The sequence below is a fragment of the Rhea pennata genome, chromosome 10 (genome assembly GCF_028389875.1).
Source record: "Rhea pennata isolate bPtePen1 chromosome 10, bPtePen1.pri, whole genome shotgun sequence".
Classification (NCBI taxonomy): Eukaryota; Metazoa; Chordata; class Aves; order Rheiformes; family Rheidae; genus Rhea; species Rhea pennata.
Window position 1 is genome coordinate 2,308,557 of NC_084672.1, and position 26,336 is coordinate 2,334,892.

The window sequence follows — 26,336 nt, forward strand, 5'->3', positions numbered from 1 at the left end:
ATATTAACAGGACTTCTAAATAAACTCGGGATAAAAACTACATCCATTCTGGACAGAAATTGGTTTGGTAATAAGAGCAGAACTTTCCCACTGCACTTCTCACAAATGCGACATTTCCAGGCTCCAGGACTATCAACAGCTTTAAAAAGAAAAAAAAAAAAGAAAGGAGACAAAGTATAAGAAAGCAAGTCCCTCATCTGTGGCCCAGTTCAGTCTCTGCACTACCAAAAGCGAGGGACAGCCTGTGGCACAACCCTTGGGAGATTCTACTCCAAAAAGCTGCCAAACTCGTGCCAAGGTCCTCGCGAATTTGCCAGGTGAGCAAAGCATGAAACCAGGCTGGTAGAACGGCAGAAGATCTACCCAAACCTCACGCCCGTACTCCGAAGGAAAACGGCGCATTGCTCTGCAGGGTATGCAAAGCCCAGATGGGCCAGCTTGGGGCCGACGTTCACCGGGGAAACGTCCACCCGCCAGGCCAGGCTCCCCTGTCGACGCGCGAGGGACGGCCCAACTGCGTCCAAGGCCTTGCAGCAGGGAAGGAGAGCCCAGATACCCCTGCAAAACAGCCCGCCGCTCTCACCGCTGCACTGCGGGATTTTGTACGGCTCCAGGGAATGGGGACAGCGTGCCCAGCTGCTTGGGGCTAAAAGCAGAGAAGGATCCTGCGTAAGGAATAGCCTCTCTGGAAGGAGAGCTCGCAGACACACGGCCTCCAGCAGCTGCAGACCCAGTTTTGGGCCGGGGAACCCCAGAAAGCAAAGGTCCCTCAGGAACAGCCCCCTCAGAGAGCAAATACAGAAATATTTCGACAGCAAGACATCAGGCTACAGATAAACTCCCGAGAATAAACAGATAAATTGCTTCTGTTTAAAGTCACTTCTTCACCTAACATCAAATTCAGAGTCGGTTCCCAACTTCCATCTGCTGCAGTCTGCTGCAAGCCAGCGAAGTGATACATTTTGTCATGACACGGGCTACAGACGGTTAAAGGAGTTTCACCTCAGCGTTTCATAAACGTTGACACTCTGCACTGTGCTTACCCTCCGCACTTCTCAAGGTTAAAGAGAGAACACCTGCTAGTTAAGCTTTCTGCCACACAGCACCAATTCACAGATTAGGTATCTGTTCTGCAGTAACCGGGTTTGAAAATCATTAACAGGAAGTCCTGATATGTTTGTTGAACTTAAGTACGTTATTTTCTGTTTGTCCTCTGTTTAGGTAGCATTCCTATGCCAGGGAACAGCCATGGAGTAAAGCATCACAGTCCAAGCACGGCAGGGCTGCAAGCTGCGAGTCTGCAACGCATTAGGTTGGGGAGAGAGCCCAGCCCTTCGGGTTTGCTGCTCTGCTCACTGTGCTCACTTCTTGCCTTACCTTTATCCCATCTTTAGAACTCTTTGATAAAAAAAAAAAATAGATCAAATACTAGAAACAGATTAAAAATGAGATTGGCAAGTACTTTCTTTGCTGTAGAAGACAACTCAATCATTTTATCCCGGGGCTTTTTTCCTGCCCTTTTGCTCCTAGTTTTGCCAAGATCTTTATGGGACGGCCTGGAAACTCCTATGATACATCACATGTCAGCTATAATCCGAGGCAGGTACCCAAGCTGGCGAGCCAATATGATAATCCTGTATTACTAAATCCGTTGTTTCCCTGAAAACCCTTGAATCACATTCAGTACTCTGTTGGCGAAGAAAACCGGATGCTACTCTCCGCAAAACCTGTCACCACCGCTCCCAAGACAGTGAGAAACTGCTCGAGAGAAACGAAGACTCCCCTAGGCTTTCTGGATGAGGGTGTTTGGTGTGACCTCCGTGCCCACCTCTGTGCCCGAATGTGAACAACGCAGGAAACAAGGGCAAGTTATATAAGAGAGAGGAAAAAAAAAAAAAGTCTTTGCTACTGTAAATCCTATGAAGTTATGCCCAGAAAAAAATCAGACTCCAAGTTTCAAAGCAATGAGTTAGTTGGGGAAAGCTGAAGGAGCTTTGTGGTATAACTGGACAGAACTAAAAAAAATCTTGATAGGTTAATTTAATGAAATGATTCCAAGTACCTTCCATTTCCTTCTTGATCAGCTGAGTAGCTAGCACTTACCCCCATATAATGGTATCAAACCAATCCATAGTTCTGCAAGGAATGTCAGCTGCTTGCTAATTTGCACTTCCATAGTTGCCATCTGCTATTCAACCTATTGTAACACAAGCCATCAGCCCCGGACCTTAAACTAGCGTGGTCAAAACAAAACTATTGAAAGACAGAAATTTTATACATGTTCCCTATGGATGAAGGAATACACTTAATCCAATTACGGTTTCACCAGTCTTGGTTTTCCAAGTTTTGTTCACACAGCCAGGAAATTGTGTTACAGTATCTGTTTATTTAAATTTAGTGAGCAGCCCTGCCTTTCAGAGAGAAATGAAAGATAGACAGTGTTATTTTAGATGGATTTTAATTAAAACCCAAGATTTCTAAATAAAAAAAGGAAGCCTCGTGATCCTCATCTGTATGACCTCCAGAACGCTCTCCATCTTTTTCAAACAACCACTTTATCAAGCTGCTACCAAAGAAAAGAGATGCCAAGCTTACATAAAAAGCCAGTGTGACTCAGAGATTTCTTAATTCTTTCTTAACCGAAAGCATTCATATATACATTTAAGTGTATGGTGTTGGTCTGCCATTAGAAATACTTCCAAAAAAATTGTGCGTATTATTCCCCTTTGAAACTGTTGCTGGTAAAGTACAGGGCAACAAAAAACTATTACAGAAACATGCACAACTGACCAAATGCTTATATCTAACAGTTCGAAAAGCTAATAAATACAGAATGATGGAATTCACCCACTGAGAACTATATAAAAACATGCACAGTCTCTATAGGGCAGGATGCAAATCTCAGATTCGATTAGAAAAGAAGAGATCAAAGATTTAACAAACTGCATGACAAATGTTCAGCTATATGACTCACTGCAAATAGAATCAGCATGATAATGCTGAACTTTGTAGCCTGGATTAAACCCGTAATGGGAACAATGGGACATATGGGCACAAGTAATATTTCCCTTTCTTTAAAGCTCTCTATTGTTTAAGAACAAAGCAAACCACATCCAAATACATCTGGCATCAACATCTAATGTTTTGCAAGCTGATCCTGCTTGCAAAAGCCCCCTAAAAAAAAAACTATACATCTGAGTATCCCATAAATTTTACTGCAGTATATGAGGAACCTGGACATTCTCGAGGAGGAAGCTAACACACACGCTGTGCTGCCCACCTCGGGCTGCTCAACCAACAGCCCAACTGGCTCCATCCCAGCGGCCCTCCTTCCCTTTCATGCAGCTGGGGACAAACTACTTCTAGGAAAGACAGTAGCTGGAAACGGCCTAATGCTGCTACCAGAGCAATTCATCCAGTCCGTGTCCTGTCCCCTGCTTAGACCTGAAGAGCATCTGGAAAGCGGGCAAGCTGGGAGCTGGCTGAACACTGCTCAAGAATGCAATGGCAGACCGCTTTTGAACCACATTTTTTTCCCTTGGGGAGCAGGCTGCCAGCAGGAAGCGGGCTCACGTGCTGTACAGAGAATTAATAGCAAGGATTATGCTCCCACAAAGCACTGGAGCTACCACAAGAACGGCCACATGCGTACACCAGTAAGTTTAGAGCTTCAGAAAACAGAGTACTTCCTCCTTGCACATGTACCGCACAGTGGTTGTGCAAAAATTTTTCTCAGGAAACCTGAGCAGAAACATGATCACCCTAAAATTCCCCCAGAAAAATAAGATTATGTGCACATCACATTCCTAGGACGGTGCCTAGGAATGGGCCTTGACAGTTCCCTTTGCTACTGAGAGAAACTCCAGGACCTGCTTAGTAGAAGAAGTTGGACACCAATTACCATTTGTACACCATACTATTCCGAGCAGAAAAAAAGCCAAAAACATGCAAGCAATCTCCTTTCTTCCCAGCCTGCGTGTGAATGTTTGGTTCCTGGGGCGCAACTCTTGTCCAAGTATTGACTCTAGCTGAAGAAATGAAGGGGAAATTAATCACATTTCCATTTTGAACAGCCTTCCTAGAGCTAATGTGTTTCCAGGCTTCCCCAGGTACATCATCTCTTTTCCATCCAAAATAAGGTGTTCAAGGAAGCTTGAAGATGTTCTATGTTTCTTCAGAACTTCCTGCCCTACTGAAGACTGCTAAAGTTGCAGGCTGGGGTAGATCTGGAAACTCCAGCTATGCCCACTACACACACAAAACGAACCGCAAACGTGCACGCAGCAAATCTGACACTTTTCAAGAAGCATCTGAACTACTACACTTTTTGTAGGGTTGATTTGGGCAGCCCACATACAACGGGGCTAACACCTTGCAGAAGCTGCAAGTTTATCCTGCACATGTAATACTGCAGACACACATGTATTTCTGCCTAAGAAATCCTCAGCAGAAATAAAACAGCCTTGAGTTTTCTCTATAGATACATGCACGATAACAGATAGCTTCCAATAGTAAATATAATCACCCTTTGACAATTTGCACCATAACATTTACTAATCTTATCTCGACAGTAATAAAGCTTGAAGTTCAGCCACGGGACTTGCAGAGAGCGATGAACCTCATATCTTCAAAGCTCAGCCTGCCAGGCAACACATCTACAGCTCCTTTATTTTAATTCCCATAACGTGTCAAAGTTTTTCTGCACAGGAATAAAACCAAGTATGAAGCACAGGATTCACCCCATAAAATGGCAATGACCTTTCTTTGCACAGCTGGAGTAATGAGGGTGCCTCAAAACCTTTTTTCTTTAACCAAACTGGTCATACTGGAAAGAGACCTTTTAGATTTTATAAAAGCTAAAGAAAGAACAGGCATAGGCAACTTCTTCTGGACCTCAGAACCCTTCAGGTGAAGGCTAAATTCCTCTTCCTTTTGCTCACAGCAAAACAACTCCCTTTCCCCCTGCCCAAGTCTCTAAGCTTTGCAAGGGCATGAGCCCATCAATTGGTCAAAATGCATATTCCTGGTTATTCCCTAGAATTACTGCCAGTTTTCCAGGTGGAGGAAGCTCAGTGCACCAGTCTCAGGGCACTACCATTCTGGTGACTAATCTTAGCAACTTGGGATTCCTAAGACACCCAAGGATCAGTCTGCCATCACAAGTGCCAGTTTGGGCAAGTATTTAAACACATCTTTCAGTCTTACTGCAATGAGCACTGCACAGGCACTGCATGGCTCTTGCAATGTTGCTGACTGCCAAAAAGCAGGCAGATGTCTTCTGCTGGTTTTAACCATGTGGGGTGAATGAAAATTCCTTACATCTCCTTAGAGCACGTGCTTCTCACTGAGACTACAAACTAGTTTGCTTTGCTAAGTACTTCTGAAGCATGTTTCAAATAATTATAATCCTGAGGTCTTCTCTAACATTACCACAATGTATATTTATTAAGCTAAAAACACACGCGCTGCTACCAAACAGTTACTTAACAGTCATTACAACTTGTCCAAGCAAGTCTTATGGTATGTAATTGTATTCTCCTCCTCAGGGCAGAAACGCTAAGCGTAGCTTGAAACAACATGATACAATTTTGTCCAAGCTTACCCATGAAAGAAATACTTGAAATATTCTTACTATAAGCTTTTCCCACTCTCCTCCTAAAACTGTAATATCTTACTAACAAATTAAAACAAATTTAAATTGGGAAGAATTTAGATCTTAAACTCTCTCTTTTCACAGACTTATTGAAATGAGACTCAAATTCTGACTTGCCTCATCTATTCTTGTGAGCATAGGTTCACCACCCTGCACTGGTATACTCCAGCACAGCACAAGCCACATATACAGTGGATTTTTGGTGGATTTCTCTCTCTCTCTCTCTCTCCCACTCTTTTTTTTTTTTTTTTTTTTTTTTTTGGTTAAAAAAAGACGAAGCCATTTGAGATACCTTCCTAGCCAATTTGCCCCCCTTCATACCATAGAGTCCATACTATTCAAAACTACGCAACATCAGGAGCACTAAATTTATCACAGGACTTCTCCAGGTGGAAAGAAATCAACCCCTTGAGTCAGACAGCAGCCCTGCGGCAGGCTGCCTTCCCTCCCACTGGCTCGGCACAGGAATTTGTGAAGTTTTGTTTCCACCAAGTCAGAAGTATCAGGCCATGGGGACAGCCATGCTCCAACGTGTTCCCTCCCATCCCTAACAGATCACGAGGCAAACCACAGACTTAAATTCAGACCAAGTCAGCAATATATTATGCTACTCAAGCACCTTTACCCTCTCAGAGGCAGCAGACCCCAAACCTGTCCCTATTGGGAAAACTGGTCTTCAGAAAGCTTCTCTGAAGGACTGAACAAGCCACGAGGGGACGAAGAAAAGGCATGGGGCAAAATTTATCACCATCTTGGGGGCAGTGAGCCTGCCAGAGGCAGGTCGAGGCTAAATCTCATCTCCAGTGAAAAAAATTACAAGATCGCAGCAGAATTAAAGGAGAACACCAAACCTTTAGGCAATCTAATTTTACAGCCTTCTCAAATTTAGTTTTGTTCTTTTATTAGAGAATAAAGTTGGTTGATAAAAGGTAACTTTCTAGACTTAGTGTATGGACTTTTGTAAGGCATTTGGCTGTGTACAACCTAGTAAAAGTGGGCCTTAAAAATATTCTAGGGGTAAAGAAAAACGTTTTTAAAAAGAACAAAATCAACTTCTAAGACAAGACTGAAGGATGATTGAATCATAGCAGTGTAAGAGTACATCTATTGGGGCAGGCAGGGAATTAATACTAAAAGACTCCAGCCTATCTAAGAAAGGTATAATGAACCAAGGCTGTAAGCTGGCATTAGACCAGTTTCAGCTGAAATATGGTAATTTTTTTTAATAAATGAGGAGATTACTAGCTGTCGGAAAAAAATGAGAACATAGCAGAATCTGTCTTGGCATCTTCAAATGAAGACAAGATGCATTTCTGGAAGATATGCTTGTACCACGACAAGTTACTAATTTCAATGCAGAGATGAAAGCTCTACCTACAAGTGTGATTTACAAGAGCAGGACTTACAGGATATCAGACCAGGGGATCTTGTTGCCATAAAGATACAAAGAAACTCTTGAGAGGCAAAGTAAACCCTGCACAAAGCAAGCAGCAGACTCATGCAGTCATGGAAAGAAACAGGACTATGCCTTTTAATGATAATCTACCATTAGATTAAAACAACGGTGTAACATGAAACTACATCCTTACTCAATCCCATAATGCTCATTTTTCGTTTTATATTTGTGTACCAGCAGAGATGTGGTTTTTAGAAATAAGTAACCACACTATGAGATATTCCATTTTCTTTAATAACCCAGAGAAAAATATTAAATATATATTTAGTAAGCAGACTGCAGTCACTGCAAGCTTAAATCACATCACAAGCAATCTCCTCCAAAATACTGTTAGAGTCCAAAGTAGTAGCAACCATAAACAGATCTACTACAAAATGTCAAAAAAAATATAATTACACAAATATCTCTGCAGGCTAAACAGCTCCCTCAGAAATACATGCATCTGACAAGCACTGCAGGCAATACCACAGTCATGCATGAGCAGCTGCAGATTTTAGGGAAGAAATAATATAGTTAGGCTTAGACGTGTGATTAGTTCCACTGACTTTTATGAGGCTCAGTCTGGCAAGACTCTTCCAAACATGTCTGTCTTCAAGCACGTGCAAATTCAGTGGGACTGCTATTACTCACTGTAAGCATTTACAGAGTAAAAGGGCTTCCCACACGGACACAAGCCTGACCATGGGAAGCTCACTGCAAGACTGAGGTCATGGAAATCTCGATTTAAGATTTGCTTTCTTTAAGGGAGAAGGGGGAAGAGAAAAGAGAACCCCTTGAGACAGCGTTTAAACATGCTTTGAGATGTGTCTTCTCCCCTCACACCCCTCCCCTCGTACCAAAAATAAAGACAAAAATAAACCTCAAAGGGAAGGAAGGAAAAACCTCACAAAATTTTATGCTTGTTTCAGTCCTATTACAACAACCGCTTTACTTAGCTTTTTTTCTGCTTTTGTGGTGTTTCCTAGCCCTCGCCTGTAAAGCCAAGTACTCTATATTCACACAGCTAAGGGCTTTATACGGCAGGCAGTGTCCTTTGTAACTGATGGAAATTAGAGACAGGTGCTGATTGCAGAACAGACAGTAATTGCTATGCACAGGACGGCTGGGAAACAGAAATACCACCGTCCCTGAAACCTCACCACAGAGATGCTGCAAGCTTCTTCCCTCAGGCAGTTACTAGACCAGTCCGTGAGAAAATAAGTTCTGGTGGTGTCTATGGTTCACACACATATTGTAATAAACACTTCCAGATTTCATGTCTTGCAGCATACTCGCACTGTTATTCAGCACGCACTAAGAGATGACCAAAGGCGAAGTGTAACAGCCCAAGGAACAGAGAACTCCACCGCTCCCGCCCCAGAAAGCTCAGCCTGGTTTTGCACAGTGCCCCTCCAAGGAGCGAGTCACAGCTCTTTCTCCCCCTCTGCCGCCTTTCCAACAGGATAAATGAACAAGTTTCTCTCTCCCCAGTCAGACAAATATCACAAGCTGTTCAACTCAACGGCTTGAACAGTCAAAGTAGTTGAAAACAGTGACAAAGTCCTCCGAAGACCCTCACCTAGCCAACTATTGCACTAAACATGCAAATATGACAAAATCCATCAGTAACAACAAGCAAACCCCATAGTTTCCACAGTAGGCTTTCTACTTATTTTCCGTTTAGAGATAAAACCACTTTATTAGGTGTTCATCTATCACTTTAAGTACTGCTGGTGCAGTGGAGAGGAAGAGACCAAGGCGACAGAGTATCAAAGAGTTTCACTGAACCAATCTCGAAGAGCTCCAGCTAATGCAGAAAGACAAAGAAAGTAATGCTGTATTGATTAAATAGAGATGCATTTGAATGCTATCACCTGATGGCAGCTGTATGTTAAAATTAAACAGGGTGCCTATGAAGCAATTAAAAACAAATAAATAAATAAATAATAAAACATCTGCATTCAGAATGCTACAATTTGTCAACGACAGTTACATGTCCATGCTCTGAGATGTTTTTGTCTCTGACAAGATGCACAGTGGTAATCTAGCTAATTCTCAATGAATATGGGTCCCATAAAGTTTTAATCCTATACAGCTGCATTATCGAGCATATCTAGGTAGCTTATTAGGCAATTGCCAGGTGATGTTACCTCTTGTACAACTACCTTATCTATATGTTAACAAATGCTCAAGTTGCAAGGAGTTACACTCAGTTAAAAACATAAAAAAAGTATTTTCAGAGGCAGCTCATCTACTTGTCGCACAGAGATCCCGTGTGGGCTCGGCACGGCGTGGGGACGAACGCCACACCCTCGCGGGGTCAGGCAGCACTTGGGCTGTCGGGTGGCCACATTTTGCTTTCCCCTAACATCTTGTTCCAGCATACAAAACGCTTGCAACCCTCATGAATAGTGCTAGACTACAGGTAGCTCAAGCATTCAACTTCCCCATTAGAGGATAGGGCCACTAAGAGGCTACTTACCTTACACAAAGATCCATCATTCAGTCTTTCCTTTGAAGGGGACGGCAAAAGGTGTAAGGGAGTCTGCATCTTCAGTGCTAGGCACTCAAGAGGCACCTTGTCAGGATAGTTACCAAATGGCCAACTGTAAAGATTTTGCATGTGGTTAGACCCCTGCTCACCAAGGAATCACTAGGTGTCTATTTGCTAGTAAAGCCACAGAACCGCACTGAACGGTCCCCGGGTAGTGACAGCAGCGAGAAACTACCAGCCCCTGCGTAGGATGTGAGAAAACAAAACACCTTTTCAGGCGCATTCTTCAAAGTCAAGCAGTTTCCCCAGTGAACAATATCCCTACAGCAGTTAGTAGGTAACAACTAGTATACTTGGAGAAGTAGAAATTGTAAACATAAAATTATGTTATTGATGTATCATTACCATCATATGTAGAGTACAACTAGCAACACAAAAGCGCATTAAAATGAGATAATTCAGAGTGATCATTTCTATTAAAATGAACTTGTCTTCCAAGCAATACTAATGAGACACAGAAACGCAGACCGAGTTGTCAACTCTGTCCAAATTTGCTTTGTCATTTGCTGGCATATTAAGAAAATATTTGGGGTTAAAATACAAGACAAAAATTACTGACAAATAAAACTGAGGCTATCGCTAGCACAACTTTCACCAACATAATGCGGCTTGGATGCATCTGCTAGCCAACTGGATGCATGTATGCTTTTTTCAACCTGTGAAAAACGCTCCTAAAGTTTTCCAGAGAAAAGATCCCACTAGAAGTCTCATCTGTGTAGCCTGCTGCAGAACGCACGCAAACACAGTTTCTGTATTCACTTCTTGCCGAAACCCTGAAAACTATCATGGTAGATATGAGCAACTGTAAATTTTAAACGCTTCACTTGCCTACTCCTCCTCCAGTCTTCTGTGCCAGGAGGTAACACCAGAAAACAAAACAAAAAAAAACGAAACAATCCACTGTCTTCTTAAAAAAAAAAAAAAAAAAAAAGAAGAAAAAAAGTCTTCAAATATTTAACTCATAACAGTATGTTATACAAGCAGTTACATTGGACCAGCTTTCAGCTAGTTTTCAACAACATTCAATTCTCAAATGAACCTAAAAAAGTGTTCTTCATAGTTACAAGTAACACAGCAACTGTAAACCACACTTAAGGATGAAATACAACATAACTGATGAAAAATCAAGATGTGATTCTAAAGCAAAAGTGTGGCAAAGTCCCATAGGCTTCCCCAATTATTCTCTCAGTCAGTGATGTAAATTCAGAGCTGCTCTGCAAGTACAGAAGTGACAGAGGATGAAAACACATCTGACTTGTTGAACAAAAATAAATACCCAGACTTTAAAAACAAGAACACCTATGCTTGATTATTTCACATATTGTCACATTAAGTAACACCTTTTGCCTTCATAACAAAAATCATTTTCTTTGATTTTCTTGCTCTCCAAGTCTTTAACTTTCCCTGATGTTTAAGATTCTCAGACACAGCAAAAAGAAAAAAAAAACATATCTAATCAAAAATTCTCCCCAACCCCTAAAACAAACAAACAAAAAACAAACTCTTTGTTAATTTAAGGTTTTATTGGCTGTGCCATTCTGACTTGCATTTTCCTGTGTGTGAAGGGAGTTCAGGTGCTCAGCTGGATCTCAGGCAACATTTGTAACAGAGCCTCACAGCATCATGGTCCTTTCGTTAGGAGGGATGGAGGAATTTTACATCCAGAAGCACCATCGACTCAGCCCAGGTGGAATTCTCTTTTCCCACGACTACACTCTTGAAGTGACCCTGATACTGGATCAGCATTAGAGCTGACTGGAAAAACAGTGTCCCAGGATTTCATCTATGTATGCACATGTGTATCATAAACAAGCATTTTTTGTATTTTGTTCAAATATTAAAAGAGTATTAAGTTTTTCTTTTTCATTCTTTAAGAACTCACAGTATTTTCAAAAAATAACTCTTTCCATTGGAGAGCTTAACTAAAATTCCACTTTCTACTGGAAGCATTTCAGCTAGTTCTAGTGGACACATGGTAATATTTAAAATATAGAGAATTGTCCTAGGACTTCTAATGACCTTGCCCCAATCCTCAACTTCCTACTTTTCCCCTGTTCTACTGAAGTGCACGAACACTGTCAAAATACACATATTCAGCGGCTTCAAGCGCAAGCAGATCTTTCATCTGCCACCAGATAAACTGGAAACATACAAACTTTGAAAGTAACCACTCAAAATCTGAATTAATAACCTACAAGCAGTGCTCATTAGTTCTACCTCCCACCTTTCTTTCTTTTTCTTCCAGAATAGCTGGCCTGCCACTTTAACACAGACTCTAAAATGCCATCCTAAAAATAGAAAACAAGAAAAGAAAAGAAGCGGGGGGGGGGGGGGGGACAGGAACTGAGAGAAAAAGCAGAGTGAGAAGCTCTGTAATATAAAACTGTCTCCTGCTTCAAAGTCATCAGCCAATCATAATCCAATAAATGCCTTTTTTTTTCTAAAATCAGAACACTCAAATGTCTATTTTTATTCCTGCTTAAAAGCAGCTATCTTGACAGTGCTTTCAAACCAGTAGAGCCTGGCATGCAAAGCAGTAACTTACAAAACTCAATTTCAAACCACAATTTCCAAGGCCCTAACTTGCTTATATGGGTTCACTTGTGTCTGGCACACCAATATTTCACAGTACAGATACCATTAACATAAAACTGAGAACGAAGGAAAAAACTGAGGATTTTATATAAAAGTTTGGGGTTTTTTTTAATCCAAAACACTATTTAGGGGTATTGCTGCTCACTTTGTGTTATGTATCATCCCAGGTATCTAAATGGCAGGACAGTTCCTCTGATAACCTAAGATACTCTCCAGGTGCAATGACCTGCAACTTTAGTGAGTACAGATAATTCAGGCTTTTTATTATGGCCACCAGAAATATCAATAAAAATTGCTAGGATATCTTCAAGTTAAAGAAGGTCTAGATAGTAAGGAGCTCTACTCATCCTAAGCCTGGAAAATAAGTAAATATATCAAATACTAAACAAAATATCATTTCTCAAGCATCCAAGAACATACATCTTCAGCATTTTCATGCTTTCCTGGCATAGAGATCTTTATGACCGAAACACACAGCCCTAAATGGACAGCATCATAAGTGTTTTAAAAACCACCTCAGCAGAGACATTTGTAGGTGGTCATGGTTGGTCTTGCTTCTTACCCACTCTTCCCGTTGTTTTTATACGGGAGCTCCCTGCCGTGTTGCATTCACCTGTATTTTAAGAAAGCGGAGAGCTGAGCTTTCTCCTCATCCCTTTGGAAGTCACTGGAGGTAGAGCTGGCCTCCAAGTCTCTCAGTCACTTTCTCTGTTCAGGATCAGATGTTTTAAGCCATTTGGACAGAGCTAAGACTTTGCGCAGCGACAACGGAAAGCCCTCAGAACAGAGGGATCAGGCTAACGAGGGAACCGCTGCTCCTTGTCCATTTGACTGTCCAGCAAACCGTTTTGCCTCAGTTTCTAGGCTACACCTCTTCAATCCTGAGTTTCCATGTACCAAAACCAGACAGTTCCATCCTCTTGCAAGTCAAACAGGCCAGCCAAGTTTCCAGGCTTCCTCAGCTGGGGCAGGGTTGCCAAAATGCACTCTTACCCTAAAAGGCTCTCACAAGCAACCATGTGCAGAACACTGCTTCTCACTCTCCTAACGGTGTCCCAGGAGGTGCCAATTCACATGCGGTGCTTTGGTAGAAAAAAAAAAAAAAACTCAATAAATATTAGCCAGTATTTTTCTTTTTTTTTTTAATGGGAGCAGCTAACAGCACCTGAGCTTAATTGTTCTCTTTTATATCCAGTAACCATTTATAACACACAAGACTAATCAGGAAACTGTTTTGCTCTCAAGAAATCTAAACAGTCATGATCTAAAGCATTGCTTCTTGGTCTTTAATTTTAGAGAAGAGAGATATTAAATATATTGCTTGTCATGGCAAAAATTCAAATTCAACTTGCTTCAATACCTTTGAAAAGAACATTTATTTCAAGCGTGTAAATGATTTAAAAGAAAGGGAGAAAACTTGATTAATAATGTTGTTTCCAGCCAGATGGCGTGCTATTAGTTTTCAGTTGTCTCTTTGGGAACAATTCACTGGAATTCTTCAGATACAAAGGAGTTTTAAAGCAAATAGATGTTCATGACTGCCCAGCGCTCTCAGCAGCTGCCAACACAGTGAAAGATAGGGCTATAGGTACAGAAATGTTAATTATCTCCAACCTATGCTGTTGTGGGTCACTGGTATGCTCACTTGACAAGCATACACTTATTTTATTTAATATTTTGTATTCAGAAGGCATTACATTTGCATATGGTTATATAATATTACCTTAAATGAAAACATGAGGCTACACGTATAGTGTTTCTCCTGGACTTGTGCTAACAGACTTTAAACTTAAGCTCAGTAGCAGACCACTGTGGTATGATGCGTATCAACCAGTCAAAATATTCCATGTGTACAGGAGGTACCAGCACAGAGATGAATAGATAAATATTATGCAAAGCCATTTAAGGTTTACCACTAAACATCTATGGAATTCTAATATTCTGACTGACATGGCACCTACATATTTTCAGAGAAAGTTCCCAGAAAAAAAAATTATGACAGCTTCTTTAGTATGAAAGAGACTATGAACAGCAACAGAAAGCTTTTTTAAAGTAGCAAGCTACTGGGTTTTTCAACCGAGTCTTTCTCTCAAGATTGTAAGAGCTTTTTACTACTGTATTAAATTCTCTGACCTCCTTATGAGTCAAGTACTATGTATGCTAGATAGTTAGAGCAAGATACAGACAGATTCAAGTATTTAGCTCAATCTTACGCTGTGGTGTGGAACAAAACCTGGTATTTTCATCTTCCCTAACCACAGTGTACGTTCATTAGGCAAAAATCCACCACACAAACCTATCTTAACTCAATTATTATTGGAAAAAGCAAAGAGGTTATTGCAACCCTAAACACAAACTTGCAGCCTATAGCTCTACCAAACAAACAAAACTAGATTTGGGAAAAAGCTTCAGTGATCAGCTGTCTACCTACACACAAGTTATTTATGGCATCTAATTTAGAGCAAAGCTCAAAACAGTTTGCAGATTGCCAGCAGACTTTTACTGGAGACAAAGATCAGCTGTAAAGTAACGTTACCTTTGCTAATCAAACTGACTATCTACTTTTTTTTTTTTTTTTAATTTACATCTAGTCATTTTGCAAAGCTTGTTTTTAAGGCAATTGTTTCAGGACAGCTCGTTTCCACTTTCCACTGGTTTAACAGTTTTCTTCTGCAAAGACTCCATCGGCCATAAAAAAGCTCCACAATTTTGAAAAGAAAAAGACAACATTAAACAGGCCAAAAAGGGGAGCCTGCAGATTCAACTTACAGAGAAGCTTACGTTCAGTCAGCCAAATAAGTGGTTCTTACCCAGGTTAGGCCCATGAAGCAGACACTGAGAAAGACTAGCCAAACGTATGGAAATTCCACCATTCCAGGGCCACAAAACTCTTACAAGGCAATTAATCCAGGGTCTCCAGAACTCACAGGGGTTTAGTTTTCACATTCCAGGCCAATGTCTACAACCGCTGTAGGCCTTTCTTCCAAAATGCTGCTGATCGTGGGGGAAGAGAGAAAGGATAGATGTCACCAGCTGAGCTTGTGCTCTTGTGAATTCAAGGCCTGTAATTGCGGGTGAGCTTCACCAAGGTCATAGAAGAGGAAACCCTTACTCCTTCCTGTATTTACGCGGCTGTGTAGCAGGGGAGGTGGGAAGGCTGCTTAGGGAGAAACACATTGCGAGTGCTTTACTATCAGTATGCAAGCTGGTTAAAAATGGTGAAAGGGGGGGGAGGAGAAAAAACACTCCACTGTGATAAGAGCCAAACATCGCCTTCTGCACAGACACAGGATCCGGAGGTACTGCCAATGCCAAAGCGCCCGTCAGTGGCATCTAAGCTACAAAATATGGAGGACCTATGTCAAACCACATTGGTGCCCATCAGAAAACCCTCAATGAAACAAGAGAATTCCTCTGAAAATGAAATGCTTTACAGAAAAGTATCATTTTCAACAAACTTCCAGCTAAATTCTGGTTGGTTTCCTGCCAGATTTCGAGCCCAGTATTGAGGAGTCCAGGCTTCACGGGAACATACTGTGCTGTAGCCAGGCAGGCTACCCTGCACGGAGCCTTTGCGTCTCATGGGATCTGCAGAGCAGACTTCAGGATCTGCAAAAAAACAAGCCCCAAGAGCCTTGGCTTTGAAAGAGAAAACTTGATAATATCCAGCATACAAACACCTCTATCCTCCATCTTCATTTCACTACTTGCTTATGCCAGCCTGAACCTCTTTTCACTTGCACACAGTCAGAAGAAAATGTATTGAAATCCATGTGATTACACCAATACAAAAAATTAGTGGGAAAAAAGACTTGCACTCCAGCTGCTTATCAGCCTTTTACTAGGCAGGGTACTTTTTAAACGCTATGTAATTTTTCAGACACTGTTAGACATGTGTGCTGCAAGCTGACTATGCATCTGACTCAAGGGGAACAACAATTTGTTCAACAAATTTAAGAAGCAAAGGACCTTTTCTGTACAGTTCCACATGTGTGGAAACCACAGATTTTGTATCTCTATGAAAAAAACCACATCTGCTCTTTCTGAGTACAAAAAAAATTAAAGGTGCTTGTAGCTGGGTCTTTGTCTTCCCACACAGAAACATTTAAAATCCAGTTACAGAAGAAAAGGAAATTTTGGAAGAAGTACTCTACTATCTGTTAAATAGATAAAGCAATAACAGCAGTTGCATATTCAACACAAACGAGCATCTCACGTTCCACAGATGTCCATACTATGCCTAACTTTTTTGTGAATATTAACTGTTTTACATCTGTTAAGTGAATCAGAGTGATTTTTTTTCTTCTATATAAAAGCAACTAATACAGGAAGGATAACTTTTTTCTCTCTTTTATTGTGAAAACGTAGAGTCAGTATCAGCATCCATCATTCAATTGCACCACAAAGGAGGAAATTTCTGTTCTGACTTCTTTTTAGAAAGATTGCATTATGGTTGATGAAAGACACCAATTCAAAAATAATCTCCAATTTTTCCTATGATGCATTTTGTAGGCAAAAATTCAAGGAAGTTTTCAGATTAGGGAGCTACAAATTACAAAGTAAACTAAGGAGGCTTGACCTATATCTCAGCCCTGCAGCTGCCCTTCGTGAGGGCCCCAGGCAGATGGACCGCACAGCACGCGCCCGCAGACCCCAGTCACGTCACATGGCTACACGAAACGTGCAACTTGTTTGCTCTCATAACCTCAGTGCCGAACACCAAGCGGACTGTAAAGACGCTTCTAGTGACAAATGAAAGTTACCATCATCATCTATTCCCCTTTCCTGGAGTTACACAAGTAACACAACAGGTAGGTTTTGCTGGATATTTAAGAAACATTCTCTTTCACAATGCCTGCCAATGAGATTTATAATTTTATCATCTCTCTCACATCAGTGCCAGCTCCTAATAATTTTAAAATGAGACTAAATAGACAACTCATGGAATAGCATGATTCTAAATTAAGCAGGTTAAAGAACCAAGCTCATGAGGAACAACTGCCATTTCCTCCCTGCGCTTCCTGGTGTCCTTTCCCCAGCGCTGCTCCTACTCACTGACGTCTGCTACTTTGAAAATGTGTTCTTGATCTAAATAAGGCCAATATCAGCAACCATTGCTCACGCTGAGTAACGCCTGTTCATGCGGAGACTCTCCACCGGAGAGGAAGGATGGATGGTTCAATATTTAGGGCACTTGCTGGAGGCACACAATCCCACAGATTTCCTGTCCTACTCATTTTGAGCTGCCTAAAGTCTATCTGCACCACACACACGTTTGGATACCAGAAACAACTAAATTCTGCTTCTTAGCTGACAAAGAAAATATCCCACCCCGGAGCTCACGCGATTTCTGCACGTTCCCCTATAAAGCAGGATGTGACTATTTCCCACCTGTCTGGGCCAGTCTGAAGACATATTTTTGGTGTTTAAGGGTTATCTCCCACCATGCATAAGTGGTTTATTCATGCTCACAATTGTGACCTATATTTCTGTAGGATTAAGCGCCAAAACAGAGACTCCATCTTTTCCTTCTCTTTCTACAGAGCCACAGTACTCGTAGCACCAAACTTTCCTGTTCGCCTAAGGGCAACTCCCACCATTCCGACAGTGACGATAAGAGATGTGCAAGTAAACGAGAATCGGGTCTAGAAGACTTCAAAACATCTTTAAAAGCAGTATTAACTGCAACAATTGACACATTATTGTCTCTTCCCTTACAGAGAAAGTTGTGCCACCAGCGGTAAGTAGGAGAGTCCAATTATTAACAACTTCCTTGTCTTTATGTTTGGACTCAAGTCACATGTAACAAAATGCAATTAGCAGACATTTGCTAAGCTTTGTGGAGTCAGCCTACTAGAACTGGAGTGTCTGGACAAGAACCTCTGCCCTGTCTTTATTCCCCTCACTCTCATCTGCTTTCTTCACTGCCAACCCACACAATCAGCTTTGGACTGGAAAAAGCTTTTTACATAGCACATCAAGGCAGACAAGGATAAAAGTTAATTAGGACCATTCATAAGCCTTGCTGAGAGAGAGTGCTACATCCCATCCCCGAAAGTTTAATTGCACTCAGTAGAGGGGGAAAAAAATCCAGAAAAACATAATTTAGGGAAAAAAAAATCTGATTTCAATTTAATTCAAGCACTGTTTGGCCCTATTTATTTCATAAAGTACTTCATGCAGGATAATGGCATTATTGTGCATCTAACAGCATTAGAAGCTCCTAATAAATTAACAAGTGAAAATTAATGGCTGTTCAGCCCATTAAATCTTGTTAATTTTATTTCTGTAGCACTAATATAGTGATCACAAGTTTACATTATTAAACCAATATTTATTAGAAGAGTTCATTTTAATTGAATCCCTGATGTGATAATCCTGTACAGTGTGCATTTCTTGATCTCATCAACTTTTTGTATTTATTTCTCATTATATTTAAATGACTGCAATGTTCAAGGTCTCTTCCAAATACTACAAAAGTTAAGCATCTATTTTAAGCATTTTATTTCACAAAGATTCAACACTTACTACACAATATAACGGGAATCTTATGAGTCCTTTCAGAAACTATTTTAAATGTTTTAGTCTCTTGAAAAAGGGAAAAAAGTATAGATATGAATATTTGAAAACATCTTAAAAAAAGTATAAAATACATTTTTTCCTTAGCCCATCTGTGTCCTATATGAGCATAACCCTACTGTCTTTCAAGTCAAGAGGAGTTTAACCACTGGTTTTAATGCAAAATATGATCTTGTCCATACTTCCCAGAGAAAAGAGGCAACTCCCCCCCCCCCAAAAAAAAAAATATTGGCAAGTTTTTGACATGTATTGCCTGCTGAGACATTACAAATTTGTGAGAAGTCCTACCAAGGGCTGGGTCAGACATGCCACTGCTTTGAGCCAAGCAACTACTTTGAGCCAAGGAGGCTGTTATGCTCAGTAGCTCATGACAACACTTTCTGCCCTGAACTCCCTTTTTCCCCAGCTCCTTCATCTCTGCCAAGGTAACTGGATGTGTTGTCACTCCCTAAATTGTTGCATCAACATTATCTGCACTAATTTAATGGTTGAGTTTTGTTTTACAAAATTGCATCCTGTAGGCTAGAAATAATTACACACGCTACTACCCAGGCAGAAACAAGGGCCAGTGACCCTGAGGCAAGGGAGGGCAGGAGGGGGCGCAGGGGCTGCCGGTAGTGGTAACCTCCAAGCAAGACGCGGCACTGCCCTGAGATGGGATCAGACCCTTTGGGAGGAGACAAGGAGGAAGGAAATAGAGGTACTGATAGACAAGTGGGACTGTGGGCAGAAAACACCTGTGACAAGAGCCCCGTGTCCCTTTAATTAGCATATTTTCATCTTTAGACCTGATCTGCAAAGTCATATTAATGCCAGAAAAGCTAGTCATGCACAGATTTGTAAAGCTTTGCCTACTCTGCTAAACTAGCTCACGTGGATATGGCTAGCAGCAGAGTTGTGGCAGCACAAAGGTTAAAACAGGGCTATAAAACCCTGCCCATAAAGCCAGGTCAGTACACAGGTTAGCGCACACAGCTTTGCAGCAGTAAAATTACCAGCAACAGTGAGCTAACAAGTATAATGGCAGCTAGACTATGTCTGCATGCAGGGACTGTATTGTAATCATCTTCAATGTACCACTCTTAGGCCAATCTAATCTTAAGTGTAGACACACTTAAGCAAGTCTAAGCAATATTGAGACTTCTCCCCCATAGGGACAAGCTAAATTGAAAACAATACAGTTTAAAATTGATGTAGACCAATACAAATTTGTGTGTGGACACACACAACTGTCACTGGCCCTTTGATTTTGTTACTGAAACTGAGGGTTATTAGTCTCGAAAGAGAAACGTATTTTACCATCTTGTAGACTGCCTCTGCTACTTACAGTATTTGTAGTTTTCACATTTTCTTGGTATTAAAAGGATCCTAAGAACACAGTCAATTCCTGTAAGGATTACATGGTCAGTGATCAACACAACAGAAGCTATGCTCATACCTAAGATTTTCCTAAAATCATTTATGTATTATTCCTGGTTTTCCCCACCAAAGTATAAACCATATAAAGGATAATTTGCTTACTTTTCTTCAAAAAACAAATGTACCATATTTCCATTTCAGTTGGTACACTTTATTCTTCTCAGATGAGTTTCACAAGAAATGACACCCACCACTCCTCAAAACTATTTTCTTAATTAATGAAAAAAAACCCTACTACTTAAAAAGTTATTCCTTACATAGAAGTATCTTGGCTCCCCTAAAACCACTGAGGATTAAAAATAATAATAATAATACAGTAATAGGTTCAAATGACAAGTATGCGTATGAAAATACACTACTAAATACCATGAGATTTACATCTTAATATGCATAGTACCACTAAGGCACTTGAAACAAAGCATTTGCTATCTTCTCCCATATCAACAAGACTATATATAGTGCACAGCTTCCAGAAATTAGTAAATGGTTGCCACATGTTCCTGACTTCTACAGTTCAGACCACTGTATGTGTTATATAGCATACATAACAGATCAGCCTAAAACATCTTATTTCTCGGGCAAAATATTGACACTGTGTCAGATGCACAATATAGCCTCACTCCAGATCAGTAAGAAGGTTATGAATTTTCTCCTGAGGACGAAGCCCACAGGGATGCATTCATTTTCTGCAGGTAGGGAGTAACATTAGCTATAGACTTTGCTGCCATCAAATGCCACACCTACCATACTCCACGGCCTCAGAAACAAATAGAGCCATCGAAAACTAGGGAAAAAAAAAAGAATTCTGATAGCAACTGGTAGCAGTTGGAGATTTAGACTTGCTCACAGAGCAAAGCAGACAGGCCCTAAAAACTGAAAAACTAGTTGTGCTGGGATACATGCACACAGTCCCCAAGCTTGTTTGAAAGGTGATAAACACCCATTCTGAAACCTGGGCTTTCGAGATTGGTGCAGCGACTAGAAAGGATATATTTTAACCGATGGACAAAATAATACGTGTTTTCAACTGCATCATCCAGCATAGTATGAAAAAATGTATTACTGTCATAAGTCATGGGTTACTAAACTGATACGACATCAAAGCCTACCTGCTTAGCACATGTGGGTTTAAAGGCAGAGATTTGCTCGTGCTTACTAAAGCCTAGACCTCCTTTCCATGCACATGCAAAAGGCACACACCATCTTCCGCGACCTGCTAAATGACTTCCTATCCATTTCTGGGTAGTGAAAGTACTAGTTCAGAAAAACAGACTATGCTTCACCTCCCTTGATCTCCAGTGAGAGTTCACTTCGAGATTACTTTCCTTATTGTGGAAAGCTCCCTTTTGGAGAAAGATGGACTTCAACACCAGGGGCCAAGAGAAGGAAAAGGTCCTCTGAACAGGCCCTTCTCTCAGGCCCAGGCAACAATAGCATGGTCTGAGACCAGTTGGTCTCCCAGGTCAAAATGACTTCCTGCTCCACCAGAATCAATGAGAAAGAAAATTCTTGCCAGCACCAGAATGTCGTGCTGAAATCTTTCAAGCTCTCCTCAGCCTTTTGCTGCTGCCATAGGTTCTTTGAACAGAAAACCTGGGGCCTGAAAGTCTGTTGGTCACGTTACTGTACAAACAGAGCACTTGGAAAGTAACACACTCAACCCCACTTGGCCACTACAGGAATTTGAAGTTCCAGCTCATTTGCTGCGTAGCCCTTATTCCCAAGAGCAATGTTTCTGAAAAGCTCGAGCACTTTTATATCTGAAGCCTTGCTTCGTCTCATGGATACAATAGCTAATTTTGGACTAACCCTACTCCTGCTGGGCCAGAGTCATCCCTGGCATAGCTCCACTCTAATTCAGTCTACCGATGTATTATAAACGATGCAAAACATGATCTAATCCTTAATGACGGTTTTTCCTTTTTGTCCCCTCAATGTGCTTATTTGCCTAAATAGCAAAACAACGTATGCAGAACTATTTTAAAAGAAAATACAAAAACCATACTAACACTGACTTGCAAAGATTAATTTCATGTGACATGATAATCAGATTCACAAATGCATTAGGACAAACAGCGTAGTTCGAAGAAGACACTGCACTTAAAGTCACAAGGCCTGGTTACAACTACAGCTCTGCCATTAGCTTTGAGACCAGCTGTTTCACATTTCCACTCCATTCCCCAATCTCAGATACCTAGACTTTAACCTCATACTACGTTGCTGCAGAGGGTCCAGCACAGGCTAACTTAACTGCTGTTTTAAGGATCTCTCCAATATCTATACAAATAAAATTAAAAGTATATATGAAGAGTCATGTTTAAAAACTAGTACCAAGGCACAAGGAGCTACCATCAAAACATGCTGACACTTCCCCAGTACCAAAGATTAAGATCTGACGGTTTAGGCTCTGTGTCGTAAGAGAACATGCAATTTTTGTACTGATTTCCTTTAACAGAGCAATGTCTGGGAGAAACCAGCATTCTCTTGTGCGCAGCAGACAACAGCCAGAACAAACTTTGGATGTGATAATATTTGTGACTTCTGACACCTGCTTGTGTTGTTACTTATTTTCAAGCTCCAAAAGTATTCCTCTAAATTAAAGCTTCCTACGCCACCTGTCTCTTTGCTTCCTTTGAATTACAAAATATCAAAACCTGCCTCCCTTATGCTAAAACACCTTGTCCCTAGTAAAGTAAACATCAGGGGGCCTCACACTCTGCTCCCTAACAGGTCAGCATCAGCAACTCTTCACCGAAAGCTGAAGCACAATACACAAGTCATTTCAACTGTATGACTTCTCAAGTCTCCCCCCCCCCTTCTTTGAAAAGGCAAATATTTCAGGGAAGTGATTTAAATAGGGCATTGTCTATGAGGAAAGCGCACCGCTTACCATAAACTTCAAAATAGAGATTTAAGGGCATTGTATCATGTATTAGCTTCACAGATTTTGAGCTCCGATTCAACTACGAGGAGCTGGAATAACTTTAACAAAGGCAGAGTCGTCGATCCGGATTACTGGCCAAAATCTTAAGCGTGGTCACTCAGTACCAAAAAAGATAAGGAGACTTTTTTCTTTAAAACTATAATTATTGGGAAAAAAAAAGATTAGGAGTTCTAAGTATCCGTATTTCTGAGCTACTTGGTTCACTTTTTCATGCAACAGATGCTGCTTTGTATTAGCTACTGCATATTAAATCATTCTGACAACCAAGAAAGCATACATTTGTTTGGGCGAGAGGGAGGCATGAATACACACACACACACAGATATCTTCTCACACAGAAGCACACAATTATGCAGCATTCAAATATTTGGGATGAACTTTGGCCTTTGCTAAAGAAAAAAATAAAAGTAAAATAAAAAATACCCCCCTAAACAAGGATCAGTAACAGAACCGGCAGTCATCTGGCTGAGTCACAGAAATCAACAAATCCACAGTAACAAAGCACTGCTTGGGGCCAGTTATTTGAAAGTTAGTTGAATTTTTTTTTCTTAGACACGATAGTTTATGTATTATAAGGAAGGATGCGTATTATGGATCGATCTCAGCATCAAGGCTAAAAATAAAGTCTGCGCTAAAAACAAAAATTAAAACAACAACAACAACAAAAACTTGCTATGTCCACCCTCACTCGATCCTTTTATTTCTTCCTGCGCCGCAAGCCAGCCGCGCTCCCGATTTAAGGAGCGACCTCGACCGCAAGCGTGCGGCGCGGCTCTAAACCCCATCTCCCGAGCAACAGCGGGCCAGCTCGTGGGGGCGAGGCAAGCCACGCAGACAAGACCAGTCTCCCGATACAGATAAATAAACAAATAATAAATAAATGGGCGGCGGGGGGGGGGGGGGAGCGGGGACTGCCCGCGGAGACTCGCTGCAGCGGTCCCAGGGAACACGCGGCAACTTCTGGCGGCGAGCGCAGCCGCGACGCGCGCCCGGGGGCGACCAGCAGCGCTCCCAACCCGGGGTCTCGTTTCCCTTCGAGACTCGGCTGGACACATCCCCCCACCCCCCCCAAATCCCGCCCCCCAAGATTCCCGTTCCCCTCTGACTTTCCTCCCCTCTTGTTACTACACTGTAACTCGGCTCTGCGGCCGGTTTTTACCGCTATACATGGAGGCACCTAACGGGCGCCCCCCGGCCCGGCCCGGCCCGGCCGCCACCGACCTGGGGATGGTGATGCACTTGGTGTTGATGTTCTGCGTGGTGATCGCCTTCTCCAGCTCGTCCAGCTGCCCCGTCTTCTTCAGCTTCTTCACCAGGCTCTTCACCGCCTTCTCGCACCATTTCTCCTCCTGCCCGTTCTGCTCTCCTTTCTTCCAGCCCAGCAGCCGCTTGACGATGGGAGGAGTGAACGGCAGGATGGAGGACATGCTGCCCGGCCCGGCCGCTCCGGCCCGGCCGCTGCCTCCGCGCGAGCCCGCCGGCTCCGCGCCGCCCCGCCGGCACCACCAGGCCCGGCCCCGGGCGGCGCTGGCCCGTCGCTGCGCCGGCCCGGCGGTGCCTCAGCGCCTCGGGGCCTCGGCGCTAAACTTTGCCCGCAGTTCGCCGCGCTTCCCCGGCGGCGGCGGCGGCGGCGGCTCCCTCCTCCCCCTGCTGCCCCGCTCTGCGTGCGCGCAGAGGCGCCCACTCCGGCTCATTCCCAGTCTGCCTTTCATGCAAATTGCCTGCTGGCCGCCCCGGCCCGGCTTCCACCCCCTCCTTCCCTCCCTCACACGCTCCCTCACGCCGCCGAGGGAGGGCGGGGAGGCGGCCGGCCCGCCGGCGACTCCGCTCCGCTCCCCCTCCCCGCCGCCGCCCCCCCGGCGGCCGCCCCAGCGCGCTCAGGGGGCGCCGGCCGCCGCGCGGTTCTTTCGTTTATTTCATTTATTTTTTTTTTTCTTTCTTTTCTTTTCTTTCTTCCCGGGCGGGAAAGGAGGGGGCACCCCCCCCCTTCCCCCCCGCTTCTCCTCAGCGGCCTTCCCGCGCTCGCGGCCTTCCCGCGCCCGGCGGGAAGCTCCCCTCAGCGCCGCCTCCCCGCGCCGCCGCTTCTCCCCCACGCCGCGGGACCCCTCAGCCGGGGGCTCCGGCTGGCCTCCCGCCTCTCCCCCCACGCGGGAAAGCACCCCGCGATGCGTGAAATCCCACCGAAAGGAGCCGAGCGGAGCTAACCCGAGCGACAAAGCGCTGCCGGGGCGAGGGGAAGGCATGGCGCGGCCTCGGGCCGGGAGGGGCACGGGCCGTTTTTCTCTGTGGAAAAAGGTGTGTTTTCACACCGGGATGGCTGATCCTAACTCGGTCAAAGCAGCCAGGTGGATACAATAATCCGCAGGGTTGGTTGTTTGTTTGTTTGTTTCAACCCATTTAATTTACTATTCCATTCCCTCCTCCCACCCCAAGGGCCAGGTACGTGATTAGTTTTTGCACTGTATCAGGCACAAATTATGTTCCTGAGCTGTTTACTAGCAGCCCTGGTCAGAAATTCTCAGACGGAACATTTTTGTCACAGAACGGCAGTTTGTTCAGATCTCCGTGTTTTGTAGAGGTGGTTCAGTTTTGACTAAGGCAGGACAGGATCCAGGTAACTTTCCAGTTCCTCGCTCGTCATCGCCGGACAAAGTGGGCTTTCACACTCCCCCATCTCGAGCGTCCTCCGCTTCGCGCTGAAAGGCCCTAAAGACCGTAAAAATACAAACCATCGTTCCTGAAGTGCCCAGCCCTCGGCTATACCGTCCCGGCGCGGCGTGAGCAGGGTGCGCGGGCCGCCGGACACGGGGCAAGGAGCTTGGAGACAACCTGCGGAGTCACCAGTGCCTCCTTCCTTTAGGTTTCTCTCACAGTCAGCCAGGAACCAGAGATTAAAAGTTTTTTGGGGGGCCCTAGCTCCCAGGTTTTGACGTTTGGAGCTCAGACAGACTTTCCAGCTTCTTCGCGCCTCCGCAGCCTCCCAGACGGGCTGACGGTGAACCTGAGGTTGGGAAGCCTCCGGGGCTGCTCACCGGTCCCAGACGTGCAGGTTCTTGCCAATCCGCATTCCCCTGCTCGCGGTTCCAGCGCAGCCCGGTGGGAAGACTCCTCGAAAGCCGGCGATCCAAACGCTTTTCCATGCCTGTGGATTTGAAAC

The 26,336-nt window shown here is 43.1% G+C and overlaps 1 protein-coding gene across 1 annotated transcript in view; it reads right to left on the minus strand.

Moving 5' to 3' along the window:
* The window catches only part of SMAD3 (SMAD family member 3), a 78,238-nt gene extending 53,604 nt beyond the window's left edge, over positions 1–24,634 (minus strand). Inside the window, exon 1 of the mRNA XM_062583492.1 lies at positions 24,401–24,634. Coding sequence (XP_062439476.1) covers positions 24,401–24,606 — 206 coding nt within the window. The 5' untranslated portion in view covers positions 24,607–24,634. The remainder of the gene's footprint in view (positions 1–24,400) is intronic.
* Between the last annotated feature and the right edge of the window lie 1,702 nt (positions 24,635–26,336).